The sequence below is a fragment of the Nelumbo nucifera genome, chromosome 4 (assembly GCF_055504915.1).
Source record: "Nelumbo nucifera cultivar China Antique chromosome 4, China Antique-T2T, whole genome shotgun sequence".
Taxonomy (NCBI): Eukaryota; Viridiplantae; Streptophyta; class Magnoliopsida; order Proteales; family Nelumbonaceae; genus Nelumbo; species Nelumbo nucifera.
The window spans coordinates 20,825,046-20,839,944 of NC_142652.1; the positions used below are offsets into that span (position 1 = coordinate 20,825,046).

At 39.4% G+C, this 14,899-nt stretch overlaps 1 protein-coding gene across 1 annotated transcript; it reads left to right on the forward strand.

Moving 5' to 3' along the window:
- Positions 1 to 1,113: 1,113 nt before the first annotated feature.
- Positions 1,114 to 12,654, forward strand: LOC104597932 (furry). Its single transcript, XM_010259731.3, has 2 exons — positions 1,114 to 1,631; positions 12,443 to 12,654. Exon 1 carries the CDS (start codon positions 1,236 to 1,238, stop codon positions 1,629 to 1,631), a length of 396 nt encoding a protein of 131 aa, XP_010258033.1. The 5' UTR covers positions 1,114 to 1,235; the 3' UTR covers positions 12,443 to 12,654.
- Positions 12,655 to 14,899: the final 2,245 nt, after the last annotated feature.

The window sequence follows — 14,899 nt, forward strand, 5'->3', positions numbered from 1 at the left end:
AGTGTCGGATAATGCTGGTAGGGTGTTGGAACATATTTTGTTGGCAGGTGATTCAAACTTTAGATTTAGCGTTCAAAAGACCATGTTCGTACCATTCTTACAACCTTTTACAATCATGCATTGAAAATATCTCCATACTAGTCTTTTTTTTTCATGGTTAGGTGCCTTATTGTCAATTAGGGTGTTCAACAAAAATCTAAAATTTGACCAATCAAATTGGGAAAAAAAGCTGGTTAAAACAGGTTGGTTTGGTTTTTTGCAAATTTTGGTGATATTGGGTTGGTTTTTGGTTAACCTGAAATAAAAAACTGGTGGTTAATCAAATTGACTAGTGGCCAACCGATGGTGGCTCAGTTGGTAGGTTCTCTAACTTGTCAGAGTAGAGACCTGGGATCAAATCCCGCTGCCACCAGGGGTTAAGGGAAAGAAGATGGGCTACCCCTTGTTGTGTAGCCCCATGAAGTGGTAAAAAAAATAAAAATAAAAAATAAAATCCACTAGTGTGTATATAAGGGCAAATTTCTTAAACTAACCTTATAATTTAATTAACTAACTAATTCTACCCTTACTGTTTATGTATTATGTTAAAAGTAATCTTAAGCTTTATGACAATTGACTAATTACTCTTCTACAGTTGGTCCAAGTAGAGCCACCAAGGAACGTCGGTACTCGGTAGTTGTCAAGATGCAACAACTTAGAAAATCCTTCAAAAGAACATGAGGGCTCCAAACATCACAGCCTCCGCCATTGATGGGTTGGGAGGGACACGAAGAACAACGGTTGGGAGGTAAGTGTCTTCATCGAGACCAGACCTCTCAAGGATCTACCTCTGTAACTCAAGTAACTCAAGGTTCTATTCAGTGAAGGTGCCGCCGGATTGCTCCATGAAAATCTGTGTTGTGCATTTCCGAGTATCAACGGTAGGGGTGATCATGGCCGAGTCGAGTTTTACCTTCGTAACAATAGGTTTAGGCTAGGCCCGGGTCCGACCCGGCTCGCATAATAGGTTAAAAAATACGAAAAAGTACAGGCCCAACGTACTGCAGATCTATAAACATGGCCCCGGGCACGGCCTTTCATGGGCCCAGACCACTGTCCGTGCACGGACCGGGTTGTAACAGTGGTCTGGTCCGACTGCGACATAAGATCCCCGGCCCGTCATGCATCTGCATACATGATTTCTCTTTCATTATAGGCTCTGTCTGCTCCCGATCGAGCAATAGTATCAATCCGCCATGGCTGCATCTTCATCATCGTCTGGGGTAAAATCTATGTTCCAATCCTTGAAACGATTCATCAAGAAGCCATGGGAGATCACAGGCCCGTGTGCCGATCCCGAATACAAGAGCGCACTCCCGAGCGCTCTGGAGTACCGTGTCTTCTGTCCCGCCACTGCCCACGCCAAGGCTTGCGTTCCCACCTCCAACCCCGAGACCGTCTACGACATCAAGTATTACACTCGCGATCAACGACGCAATCGCCCGCCCATCCGGCGGACCATCCTGAAGAAGGCCGACGTCGAGAAGATGATGAAGGAGAAAACTTTCGATGTTTCTGATTTCCCTCCGGTTTATCTGACCGCGAAGGTTGAAGAGGATGACAATACGAGGGGCGGAGGGTATCAGAAATAGGTAACTATCTACCTATCGATCCTGATTACATGGATTCAAATAATTATGGGTCTGCGTTCCTTATTTTTTTTCATCGCATTTATGATAAATTTCTAGTTCGAATGCAATTAGGGTTTAATTTCGGTGTTCCGATGATAGGAGTGTCGACGTTTCTTTTTGTTTGAGTTAATTTTGTCTCTCCATGAAGTTTAGTTTTTAACATTTGAGTACTTACAGTTACAGAATATATGTAGCTAAGAAGCAAAGGGGAGGTAGAAAGTAGAAATCCCTTACACCTGCCAGCTGATAAGTTATTTGGCGATGAAATTAGGCGTCCCTGTTTCACTTTACAGGAATCTGTTTTTGCACAACATAGCATATATCGAGAATGTATGTGACTCTGTTGATAATCTCTGAAAAGTTTGCAAGAATTCTTCCCTTCTCAAGCAATAGCATGCCGAATATCGCCCTTCATTAACAAGCACTCAACATTCAGGACACATGTTTAGATGTTTTAGACGGGATCTGATTTTTAAATGGCCTAAGCTATTACAGTGTCGGGTGGCAAAGCTTTTCTGGTGCTAACATTTATCATTTACTGATATGCATCCTTCCTGGGAGGGCTAGGGAGTGGGATTGCTAATAAAATGGTTGCCTGTTTAAGCTCCATATGTCATCGAATTTTGCAAAGCATTGTTAATCTTCCAATATCATAGCACTACAGTGTTGCATGGACGTGGACACAAGAATCAGAATCTGACATGTGTCCATGTCCAGGAGCCTGTTTTGAAAGGATGAAAACACGAGGTTGTTTTATAGGAAAAATGACATGTGTAATTAGCCATTCATGGGCATCCAGCATGGACACTTAATCCATTTAAGAGAGTCCATGTGACATGAGCACATGTCAATTTTTCTTTTGATGCCTAGCGTAGTTTTCTCAATCATTTACTCCAGGTTGAAGCCTGAAGGGTTCCTTTACTTATCGTACATTAAGTGTGCAATGTAGCAATGTTCTTTTTCTTTATCTGTGTGACAGATAGTGGGTGGGTCATGCAACAAACTCCACCTGTTTAGCCAAATTTCCACAAGTTTATATGTTGACAAGATTGATGAGATTCTTGGGTAGATTAACACATTTCATCTAGCAAATAGAAGCAAATATTGACTGGCCACTTTGTGAACCAGTGGCCATTTCATTTAGCACCAAAAAAATGAAAAAGAAAAGTAGTATACGTGAACCAAATGCCTATTCTGAATTTTCTGACAAAGCAAAGGTAGTTGATGTATTGGTTACAGTTGTAAATAAAATGCGTTTGTCAGAAAACTTTTCCAGGGTTTTTTCTGATAGATGACAGGGTTTTATTAATATTGACTTGTCGAAGGTTGTAGAGGTCATTTCTTGGTGCAATGAGAAAACAGGTTTGGGCCCGAGATTGGTCACTTTTTGAAGAAAAAAGCCAAAGGTTAGGTTCATATCCAGTAGTCTGCCCCTCTCAAGACCCTGGATAGCTGGGACCATCACTTGAACACGTTGTGCAACTCATGGTAGAATTTAGTTAAAAGACCACACATACACAAAATGGCTACTCTCAGACTCTAACTTGTTTCCTCATGCTTTCCAGCCTGAATTCTAGCCTGAAAATATACCATCAAACCAAGTAATGGCCCCTTCATTTAGAAGTTAGTTATTTTAGGCAAAGATGCCCTGTAATAGAAAGCCAAGTTATTATTCTTGTATTTATCAAAGAAGTTATTATTCTTGTTAACTAGTATACTTTTTGTGAACACATCACTCCTTGTATTGGGAGTCACTCCCATTCATTTTTTTTGAGGAAGGAGTCACTCCCATTTATAATTCTGTAATATAAATAAAATTTGCCTTTTCTTAAAAAAAAGTTGTTGTTGGAGGTTTTGGTTATTGGAATTAATGGAAGGAAGCAAGAGAAATTATATGGAAGTTGATGAACTGATGGATATGGAATTTAGCAATTGGCACTGCTAGATCTGAAGAACGAGGTGGATTCTCATTGCCTCTTTTGGATCCTGACCTTGGGGAAGTTATCCTATTGATTCTGGGATACTTGTGCATGAAGCAACAAATTAACCAAGTTCATTTGCTTTTCCATCATCATAATCATCATGAATTCTGTTTTGTTTTTCCATTCTATTTGGTGCCATACCCATTGTTAAAGTATGAGTGCTTAAATCATTTCTTGCTACTTCAATCCATGTCCTTTTTGGTCTGCCCCTAGCCCTTCTAGTCCCTTCAACTTGCAATAAATTGCTTCTTCTTACAGGTGCTGTAGATGGTCTTCTGTGCACATGACCAAACTATCTTAGTTTACTTGCTTTCATTTTACCACCTATTGGAGCTACTCCTAGGTTCCTTCTAATAACTTCATTTCTAATCCTATCCTCTCTAGTTTTTCCACTTGTTCATCTCAGCATACACATTTCTGCCACAATCATTTTTTGGCCATGCTTCTTAACTGCCCGATACTTTGCTTCATATAACACTACTGGTTTTACTACTGTTTTATGGAATTTTCCTTTTAACCTGAGTGGTATTCACTTATCACATAAGACTCTGGATGCATCCCTCCATTATGCTCATCTTGCTCTAATTCTATGAGTGACATCCTCCTCGATCTTTTCCTTGTTATGAATTGTCGAACCAAGGTAATGGAAAAGGTTACATATTCTCTTGGTCTCCAATCCTAAGTGTACCCTGATTTGCAATCCTATAGCATATATTTTGTTTTGGCTCTGCTTGTTTTAAAAGCTCTTGTTTTTAAGGTATTTGTCCATAAATTTAATTTTGCATTTAATTCTTTGTTTCATCTTAAAACAATGTAATTAGCAAACAAGCACCACGGGACATCCTCCTGAGTGTGTTTAGTCAATTCATTTATAACTAGTGCAAATGAATAAGAACTAAGTGCTGAGCCTTGGTCCATAACTGTAAATTCTAATGTCTCCTCCACAAGTGTTCTAACATTGGTTGTTGTTGCACTCTCATATATATCCTTGACTAGGTCCTCATACCTATTTTGAATTCCTTTCTTTTCCAAAACCCACCATATATCTCTCTAAGAAATCTATCATTGTCTAGATGCTTCATCTTTTTCAACTGGTTAGATAAATTAAGATACTTCTTAATTGATTGGTCTTTTAGGAAGAATATAGTCACATAGCTTTGCTTAGTTTTAATAAACAAAGAAGGCATAACTAGATAGCTTTGTTAACCTAATAAAATTTCTTTTGCTGTTGAATATAAAAAAAAAGAATTTTGGTTTTCTTTGGACTTGGTCTACAGTTTTTGTATTGGTACAGTGCAGTTTTATTCATTGATATGAAAGAATGTTGTATGCATATGATACAGTTCTTGGACTTGGTCTACAGATCTTAGTTTATTTTCCTCTTGCTGTCTATTAGTTTTTCATTGTAATATTTTTTTTTCCTTTTTGGTTTATGTGTTTTCCCTTTTGTTTGGATATGCTTAGTCCTTTATTTTCTTGACATTGCTTGGTGCAGTGGTAAAATCTCAAGTTGATAAGTCTGAGAATTGAGAGTGTCCACTTTGTGTGTGTGTGTGTTGGGGGGGTTGGATTAGCTCCTTATCCTTCAGGAAGAGTTTATTTTACTTTAGACTTGGTCAACATTTCTACTTCATGCTTAATGAAAATTTCTTTTTTTTTTTGGAAAAAGGTAAAGTAATTTATTCAGAATAAAGAGAAAATTACAACAAGGCCCAAACCACTAATTCTGCCTGGGCCCAAAACAGATTACAAAGTCATCCATGATTTAGTGCAAAACAAAAGATATACATTCTGGTTTTTAAATCCTCATTCACCAACACCCAGGAACAAATCTTGCCCACTACTTTCTGCACTACTTGTTCTGGGCTTTTGAATTGACCACAGAAGATTCTGTTATTTCTTTCAGTCCAAATGGACCAAAGCACAGCTTGCGGAATGGTATTCCAAACAAGCTTTCCTTTCTTACTGAGGACCCTCAACTCTCCAACACATTAGCAGCTCCTTCACAGATCTTGGCATAGACCAGCTAATCTCCAAAATCTTGAAAAAATGTCCCCATATTGAAAAGGGAACCGGACAATGGATACACAAGTGCTCTGTAGATTCTGCAAGGTTTCCACACAAAACACAGGAGAGATCCAGAATCTGAATACCCCATCTCTCCAGTTTAATCCTAGTCAAACATTTATCAAGGGCCATTGTCCAGACCAGGAAACTAATCTCGGAGGAACTAGTTGGGTTCCAAATCTGCCTAGCAGGGATGTTCTCCTGACCTAAACTGCACACCTTAAGAAATAGGGATTTAACTGAGAAGCTGCCATCTGCATTCCACTTCCAAGACCTTTCATCTTCTAAACTCAAGTCAATCCTCTGATTTTGAAGGAGCCCCAACAGCACCGCATACTCTTCCACTTCCCAATCCAACAAATTTCTCCTACACAAAGGAGTCCAAATGGTGGAGTCACCAGAAATGCTTATGTTATCAGCAACTGAAAAGTCTTTGAGATGCCCTGGTGGAGTCACCAGGGATCCTTCCAAAACTTGATTTTGTCCCCCTTGCCAACCTTAAATCTGATCCCATTCAAGAAGAGATGGATGTACTTTGAGATGCCTGCCCAAATAGATTTCCCCCCAATTGGATGAGGATCCAGAGTTCTCCAATCACCCCATACCACTCCATACTTTGCCGCAATAAGACTTCTCTACCATGCATTCCTCTCGGAAGCAAATCTCCATAACCATTTACTGAGAAGAGTAGAATTAAATTCTTTCAACTTCCTAATTCCTACCCCGCCAACATCCTTAGGAAGGCACACTTGCTCCCACTTTACAATGTGAATCTTCTTTTCATCCTCCCAACCCCTCCATAAGAAGTTCCTTTGGAGCTGTTCCAACCTATTTACAATTTTGTTTGGGATGGGAAAAAGAGATAGGAAATAAGTGGGGAGGTTGGAGAAAGTGCTCTTAATCAATGTAGCCCTATCACCAAAAGATTGGTATTTTGCCTTCCAAGAGGCCAGCTTCTTCTCCATTCTCTCAATGATTGAGTACCAGATTGAGGAGGAAGAGTATTTGGCCTCGGAGGCAGATCCAAATACTTTACCGGGAGGAAATCAATTTGGCAAGCCATCACTTTTGCACAATCCTCTAAATTTGAAACATGGCCCACTAGGATGATCTTACTTTTACTCAAGTTGACTTTAAGACCAAACACCACTTCAAACCGGCTCAGAATCCCAAGCACTGAATCCAATTGAGTTAGAGAAGCATCCACAAAACAGAGGGTATCATCTGCAAATTGAAGGATTTTTTTTTATGAATAATAATAAATTTATTAATTCAGAAGCTGATTTAGAGTTGTGAATTCATACAACATCCGAGGAAGAGGCGTGAGCTGCAGCCCCTCCTTGAAGTTTACAAGTAAACTAGGAAAGAAATACAGGAATCACAGCTGAGCCCAAAACAATTCTTCCCTATTTACCCCTTGCTTGGCTAACACATCTGACAAAGTATTTGCTGATCTCCCCACCCATTGTACAGTGACCAACATATTCCTTGTCAACCAACTGAATTTCTTCATTTCATTCTTGTAGCACCATATAGCCTCTTCAGGATTTTTCAACCAATCCACCACCACTTTGGAGTCCCACTTCGATTATTAGGTGTTGTACCCCCAGCTGGTTTGCAAATTGCACCCCTTGTACAACAGTTGATAGCTCTGCCCTGATAGAGTCCCCAACTCCTAAGGGACCTGAGTAGAGCAACAAAATCTCTCCCTTCTCATTTCTCAAAGCACCCCCCATTCCGGATAATCCTGGATTACCAATGCTACTTCCATCAAAGTTCAACTTCAGTGAGCCTTCACATGGAGGAAACCAGCTTGTAATTGCTTTGTCCTTTAGGGATGAACACCTAGCTACTGCTGACCAATTTCTCCAAAGATCATTAAAAGGGAATTTATGAAAGATTTCCAAGGTCTTCATCCAAGGTATTGCCCTATTCAGCACATAGTCTTTCAATTCCTGACTGTTCCTTTCCCTTTTTTGAAAAATTCTAGCATTCCTTTCTTCCCAAAGAGTCCAAATCAGGGCAGTGGGAGCACATCTCCACAAAAGTCTCCCTCTTTTTGTAGGCCAAAAGAAAGTAGAATGGTTGAAGAGCATGCAAACTTCTGCTAGTAGACTCCAACTACTCCTAAACAATGAAAGTAGCCAAGCCCAAAGGTCTGCAAAAAAGGGACAAGATATTAATAGGTGGTAACAATCCTCACCATGAGCTCTACAGAGGATACACCAATTGGAGAAATACAAAGGAATGGTCTTCTCTTTTGTAGGTTATCTAGAGTGTTTACTTTCCCATGGATTTTTTCTCAACAAAACGCCATAATCTTTGGGGGAACTGGCCTGCACCAAATTTTCGTTTGACGGAAAGGGTTGTTGAGTACAAAGTTGAGAGATGGACTTGAAGAAAGAAGCACAAGTAAAGGTTCCATTGGGTCTAGGAGTCCACACCCTTTTATCTGACTTGGAGGGATCCAAACACAACTGATTAAGACAACATAGCAAGACAAAGAGAGATTCAATTTCAACATCCCTTAGTCCTCTACAAAACCCAAAATCTCAATTAGGAGCTACAATTGGGAGCTAAGGGTATTCCCAGTGATGAGACAAATTTTAAGACCACCTCTTTTTTATACAAAGAAATAGAAAATAGCAAAGGGAACATGTCCTTTAAAGGGGTGTCTCCTACCTAGGTATCATCCCAAAAGCGAACAACGTTGCCAGAACAAACTTCATACCTGATAAATTTGAGGAATTGAGGAAGGGTGTTGTGAATGGCCTTCCAAGGTGCTGCTAGGTTAGCCTGCCTTGATACACCAGCATCCCATCCATTCTCTAATCTCCCATGAATGCTTCCCACCACCTCATGCCACAACCTCTCACTTTCCAATGGCCATCACCACAACCATTTCCCTAAAAGAGCTTGATTTTTTTTAGTCACCCTCCCAAGTCCCAAACCCCCCTCTTCTTTACTTCTGCACAAAATTTCCCAATTAACTAAATGATCCTTTTTTTTTTCTTGTCCCGACTCCCACAGGAAATCTCTCATCAACTTCTCCAGCTTCCTAGCTTCCCTAACTGGTATCCTAAAGATAGACAAAAAATGGGTAGGTAAGTTAGCCAAAGTAGCTCTTATTAAGGTAATTCTCCCTCCCAAAGAGATATAAATCCTCTTCCACGAAGGTAATCTTTTTTCAAACTTTTCTATCACTAGGGTCCAAAATCTACTCTCCCTAGGATTGGCCCTTAATTCCAGGGCCCAACAAACTTGGAGCCTTGGACCTGGAGCCTTCAACTAAATCCTCTTTCAACACCTCCCAACAAACTTGGTAGAAACCCATTGTAAAGCCATCTGGACTTGGAGCCTTGGATCTATCCATTAGAAAGGCAGCTTTCTTAATCTCTTATTCTTTGAAATCCCTTTCCAACCACCTTGCCAATCCATCCTCAATTCTTGGCCATTCCACCCCATCCACGACTACTCTCTTACTCAAAGGTCTTCTATAAATCGATTTGAAGTGGTCCACAAATTTTCTGGTTATGCCATCCTGGTTGGTAATCACCTCCTCTCCTATCTCTGGCTTGGTCACAAGATTCTTTCTTCGTCTCCCATTTGCCAAGTCATGGCTTCTATATTGACTTTCTCCTTTCCAGGGGAGATAGCAAACCCATTCCATAATCCAGAACCTGCAGCCTTCTTGCTAAAAAGTGTGAGGATTTCCATAACACAAATGAACAACAAAGGAGACAGAGGATCTCCCTGCCTCAAACCCCTAGAGCTACCAAAAACCCTGTGGATTGCCCATTAATTAGGATTGAAAATTTTGGGGTCTTAGTACATACTCTGATCCAGTTTCTCCATTTCTGTCCAAAATTCATGCAATCCAGCACACGATCCAGACAGTTCCAGTTGATGAAGTCATATGCTTTCTCAATATCAAGTTTACAAATTACACCCGGGGTTCCCTCTCTTTTTCTAGAATCAATCAACTCATTGGCAATTAAAATTGAGTCTACCATCTGCTTTCCAGGCACAAAAGCACTCTGATTATTTGAGGTTATACTGCCTAACACCCCTTTCATTCTTTCTGCTAGGACTTTAGCCAAAATGAGGGTTATAAATGTGACATTCAAACTTCTTTGCAGAGATTATAATGAAAATTTCTTTTTCCTCTTTCTGTCTAATAGTTTCTTCCTTTAACTAAATCTCTCTCTGTCTCTCTCCCCTTTCAATATGCTTAATCAAATTCTCACTCGGACATTAGGGCTGTGAATTTCAATGCTTTTTTTTTTAACGGATTCTAGTTCAGCCTAACCATGGGATATTAGAGTACTTGAAAGTCTTGAATAAAGTCAACTTTGTTTTATGCGGATAGTTTTTCTTCCTCTTTCTTTGTTTTAGTGTATTAGAGTCCTCTTGCTTTGTAAAGCCTAACCAGAAAGTTGATATCCTGTAGATTCTAACTACATAAATAGAACTTTTAGGAAATGTCAAACAACAAACAATGAACATTTTTTGTCAATTCTACTTGCAATTTTGGACAGTACAGTCCTAAGAAAGGGAAACCCACCAATTGTATTGATTTATCACTAAAGTCATTCTCCAGATTAGGGGGCCTAAATTTACATGAACAAGGTGACAAGGAGTGGAGTTTTGGCTTTCTTATTGTGATTGGTAACAGTAATATTTAGATGACAATACAAAATCAAATCCACTTAGGTTTTGCTTTAGAGCAGCAGACACTACTGTTGTCATAGTATTCCAGGTCTTTGCAATAGACCTGAATTGATCCAACCCTATTATACTATTTCTGAGACAACCCCTTGTTCTTATGGGTTGCTTCTAGGTTCTAGCCTTCTAGGTTGGGTTTTGGACCTGATGATTATCGGATTGCAATTGTGTCTACCCTGTCCTGAACTGGTAAAGATCCAATCTGACTAGGAGTGAGTGTGTATTATGTATTATATATAGATGAAAAAGAATTAAGGATATTCTATAAAGCTCTAAAATTACAACTTGGCTTCCTGAGTTGACTCAATGGTTCCCAGGTCAGTTACTCTCTTCACTTGTGCCAATAAGAGTGCTCTGTACAGTTGTTTTAATGCTTGCCCTACCATAGGGGATTCAATTAGTCATACTGGCACTCCCCCACCCCCTGTGGTTGATTTTATGAGTTTGGCAAACAAAGTTCCATGAAGAAGTGAATTGTATTCTGATTTCTGATCGTTCTCTTTCTATGTTGGTAGTTGCTTTTGTTTTATTATGGTATTGATTTGTCACTGTTTTATACTTTTTTTTTCTTGGTTGATGTAAGATCTTAGCTTCATGCTTAGTTGTGGCACCTGTACTTCTTTTGCATCATCTTACAAGGTGGGCACAAGGGTATTCTTGGTTGATGTAATATCTTAGCTTCATGCTTTGTTGTGGCATCTGTGCTTCTTTTGCATCATCTTACAAGGTGGGCACAAGGGTATTGTTCTTGAAATTGTGGAATTGCATATCTTCACTTGAACCCCACTAGACATGTGAGTTTTGGGAAAAGGAAAGGGTTATTATGGTTGATCTCCATGACTATTGTTTTTCATGCATATTGCAACCTTGCAGGTTCTTGTTTGGTATCTTCAGAAAAGTCTATACTTGAAAGAATCTAAAAGTGCATCTGTACTTAAGAATGTTGGGGCCTCCTATTTTCTTTTCCTCCTCTCCCCCACTTTTCTGTTTTTAAGGTCTTGTGTTTTCATTTTAGATGTTCCTTTCTTGTTACTTCTTTTTCTCATCTCATTACCAGCCCTGATTTCTTAGCCTGGCAACTATATATTTGCGGGGACATAGCAACCTTGTTGTTTTGTGTTATCCCACGAACTTGGTTTGCTCAATGTGCCATGTCGAATGTGAATTAGGATTAGAATGAAAGAATAAATGAGGCACCAGTGTACTATTTGTCATCATCATAACTCCATATGTTGAATGTAAAGTAGGATTAGAATAAAAGAATGAAGTGCCTTTGCGCTATTTCTAGTGATCATCATAACCAAAGGCTCCAGTCTTGGCACATTTTTTTCCTAAACAATATCAGGATCAACTCTTTTCACTTGGTACTTCGTACTTGTCAGGATTATGTTTGATGCAGTGGCCATAATTGCTTTTGCCTTTATCATGGCATTAATACTTGAAGGTTTGACCTTAAAACCTCGAAATACAGGTGCACAAGACCTCTGTTAAAAGAGATATCTTAATGTTTTGTGGGCATTTATACATTTAAAATCTTCCTATCATGTGTCATATCTAATTAGGAATGGTTACTCTTTGTTCCAAGTTGGCTGGTTTCCATGCATTATTGTTTATTTCTGAGCTTATACATCATTTATTTATATACATGAAACTATTGATTTATTTATTCTACATGTATTCCTAGATTCCTTTACTTTTGCAGTATTATCCACTATTCTATCTGATATTAACGGGTAATAGAAAAATCAGTTCACAAGTTTTGTACCATATGCTTTTATTTATTTTTAAATAGGGCTGAGGTGTAGGTTTAAGCATATATTAACGTATACAAATAAAAATTTGGGGATTGACCTTAAAAAAGGCATATGGGTACCCTGCCGATACGATACGATGCGCCTGTATCTATACTTTGACCCTTTCTTGTATTAATAGTGTCAAAGAATTCTTTTTTATAAGTATAATGCTAAAGAAATTAATTCATCGTTTGGTTCTTAACAGGCTTCTGAGCTGTGGTGCGGGATATATTTACTCCAGTGATGCGTTGTGGATTTTTATGTTGCTTCTGTAGAAATACTTTGATATTTCGAAGCCATAATGATGCATTTTGTGCCCAGCTAACATGTAATGCAGGAGGCCAGCAGGGGTGCTGGGTCTTCTATATCCAGTATGTTTAGTGCAAGGCTTGTGCTTTTGTTTCCTTGCTATATCAATGTCGATCGATATTTCCAAATTAACTTCAAATGCTAAAAAACCTGGATTTATGGGAAAATAAAGGTATAGTCAGTTCTTTAATCCTTTGAAATTTTCAGTGATTTCTAGCTTTACATCTTCAAGGAAGACATCCCAGTTGAAGTAGTTGATCCATTAATTACTAACCAGCGTTTTGGGGCAGATGGAGACTGCAACTCCTACATATGGTTTGGAGTGGTGATTTCTTATTCTTTTGCTAGGCACTGAAGCACTGTAAAGGCAGCACTTAATCCCAGGTCTAGAGGACTTGCATCTGTTATTGATATGGCCATTAGAGTTGATCATTCCATATAACAAACATGGGGATGTTTCCTGATTTGGCCTCTATGGTTTGACTGGCCGGGTCACCGGGTTGGTGACTCAATTAACGTGTTTTATTTTTTTTCTTCCCTAAGGCTGTGTTTGGTTTGAACAAGGTTTTAAAGACTGACCCGGGAACAGGAACTGTTCTGGCCACTGGTTTCCTGTTGATGGTTGACTGTCTAGTCTGGCCCATTCCAACTTAAAAAATAAAAAAATAAAATAAAATGGCCAAAAACCATTGAACGGATTGATGGTTCAACCGCCTGGGCCAACGGATCGTTGATCAAATCAACGGTTTTTGGCCAAGAATTGGGTTAAGGGTGAAATGGAACTGGTTGCCTGGATGGTTATTGGGCCAAATGGTCCAACTATCTGAGTCACCGGTGGCTCAAAAGCTTGGGGTTTGAAAGAAAAAAGGTAGGGAAACCAGTCCTTTCCCTACGTTTACCAAAACACATCTTAAAGAAGCGATTCAATGCTAAATGGACCCTTATTCTTGGTCAGAAACATTGCTAAAACGAGGTGACCAAGCAAATAAGGTTGTGTTTGGAATCGGTGTAAATCAAAATAGATGTAAAAGTTTACACTGGTTCAGTTTTATTGGCGTTTGGAAGGAGTGTAAATGTAGATCGGTGTAAAATTCCATTCCAGTTTAGATTTGTTGGCGTTTGGATGAAGTAGAGTTTTACATTGTGAATCAATGTAAAACCTCATTAAGCATAAAGTTTTACATCGATAATACATTGATTTTATATATGTAAAACTTTATACTTTTTTATCATGGTTTTCAAAATGTAACGGTCACTTATTATATGCTTCATTGTACAACGTCATTAGTGATTTTACACTGATGATGTTTTACACCGGATCCAAACAAAGACTAAGCAATGCATTTTGACATAGAGCGAGCGAGTGATCGACATATTGTGTATATCTAATTAAAAAAAGGTAAATTACACCAACCCCCACATACTATGGGGTCTGTGATAAAGACCCCTATACTTCTTTTTGCGACAAAGATCCCCCTAAACTTTTATATTGCGACAAATACCCTTTTTGCGACAAAGATCCCCCTAAACTTTTATATTGCGACAAATACACTTCTTTCTATTTTTCATCTTTTGCTATTCTTTATTAAAACTCTCCAACGTTGAATTCCACCCATGCATCAAAAGACATCCCACCGACTGGTGAGACAGAATCTCCACCTGGATACACCATGGAACAATCACCAAAACAAGGGTCGGAGATGGCTTCCGGGGTAGAGAAAGGAGTCCATGGGGACATGTTTGGTGGTTTTGGGGCATCTCATCGAGATCGAATCTGCTCCTTACACGGTGCATCTCACACCAATCTCACACGCACATCCTACCATGCATTGGGAATATCTTCCCTACTTATAAATTATTATTCAAGGGAGATGTTTCTACTGCACAGTGGATGTGCCTATGAGGCGCCCATGTGTGAGGAGTAGATCCCGTTCCCATCTCATTGTTCTGTCTTCATCCTCACGACCCGCCCCACGGCAGTGGAAAGAAGTAAAGAGACCTTCCCAACGTTCTATCTCCATTCAATGGCATGGACTGTGGCGAAGAAACCTGTAAATGGTAATTAGCTGCATCAAACTGGGGATAATGGGATTGGGAACTTCCCAAGTCCCAACATCCGTACCCCAAGCAAATTTGTTAATTGATTGGAGTTGGAAACCCTACTCTCTGTGTGTGCATCAGATCCGGACTTCCACCATTTCACTAACCTAAATATTTTCCTTTTCATGGTTGGCGGCTAGCAATCTGACATCTCCGTCATATAAAATTGGAAAGTTCATCTTGCCTTTTTTGCTTCAGATTCACTTTCTGCTTGACTGAATATCACCACCATGCCTTGAAAACCAGTAAATAC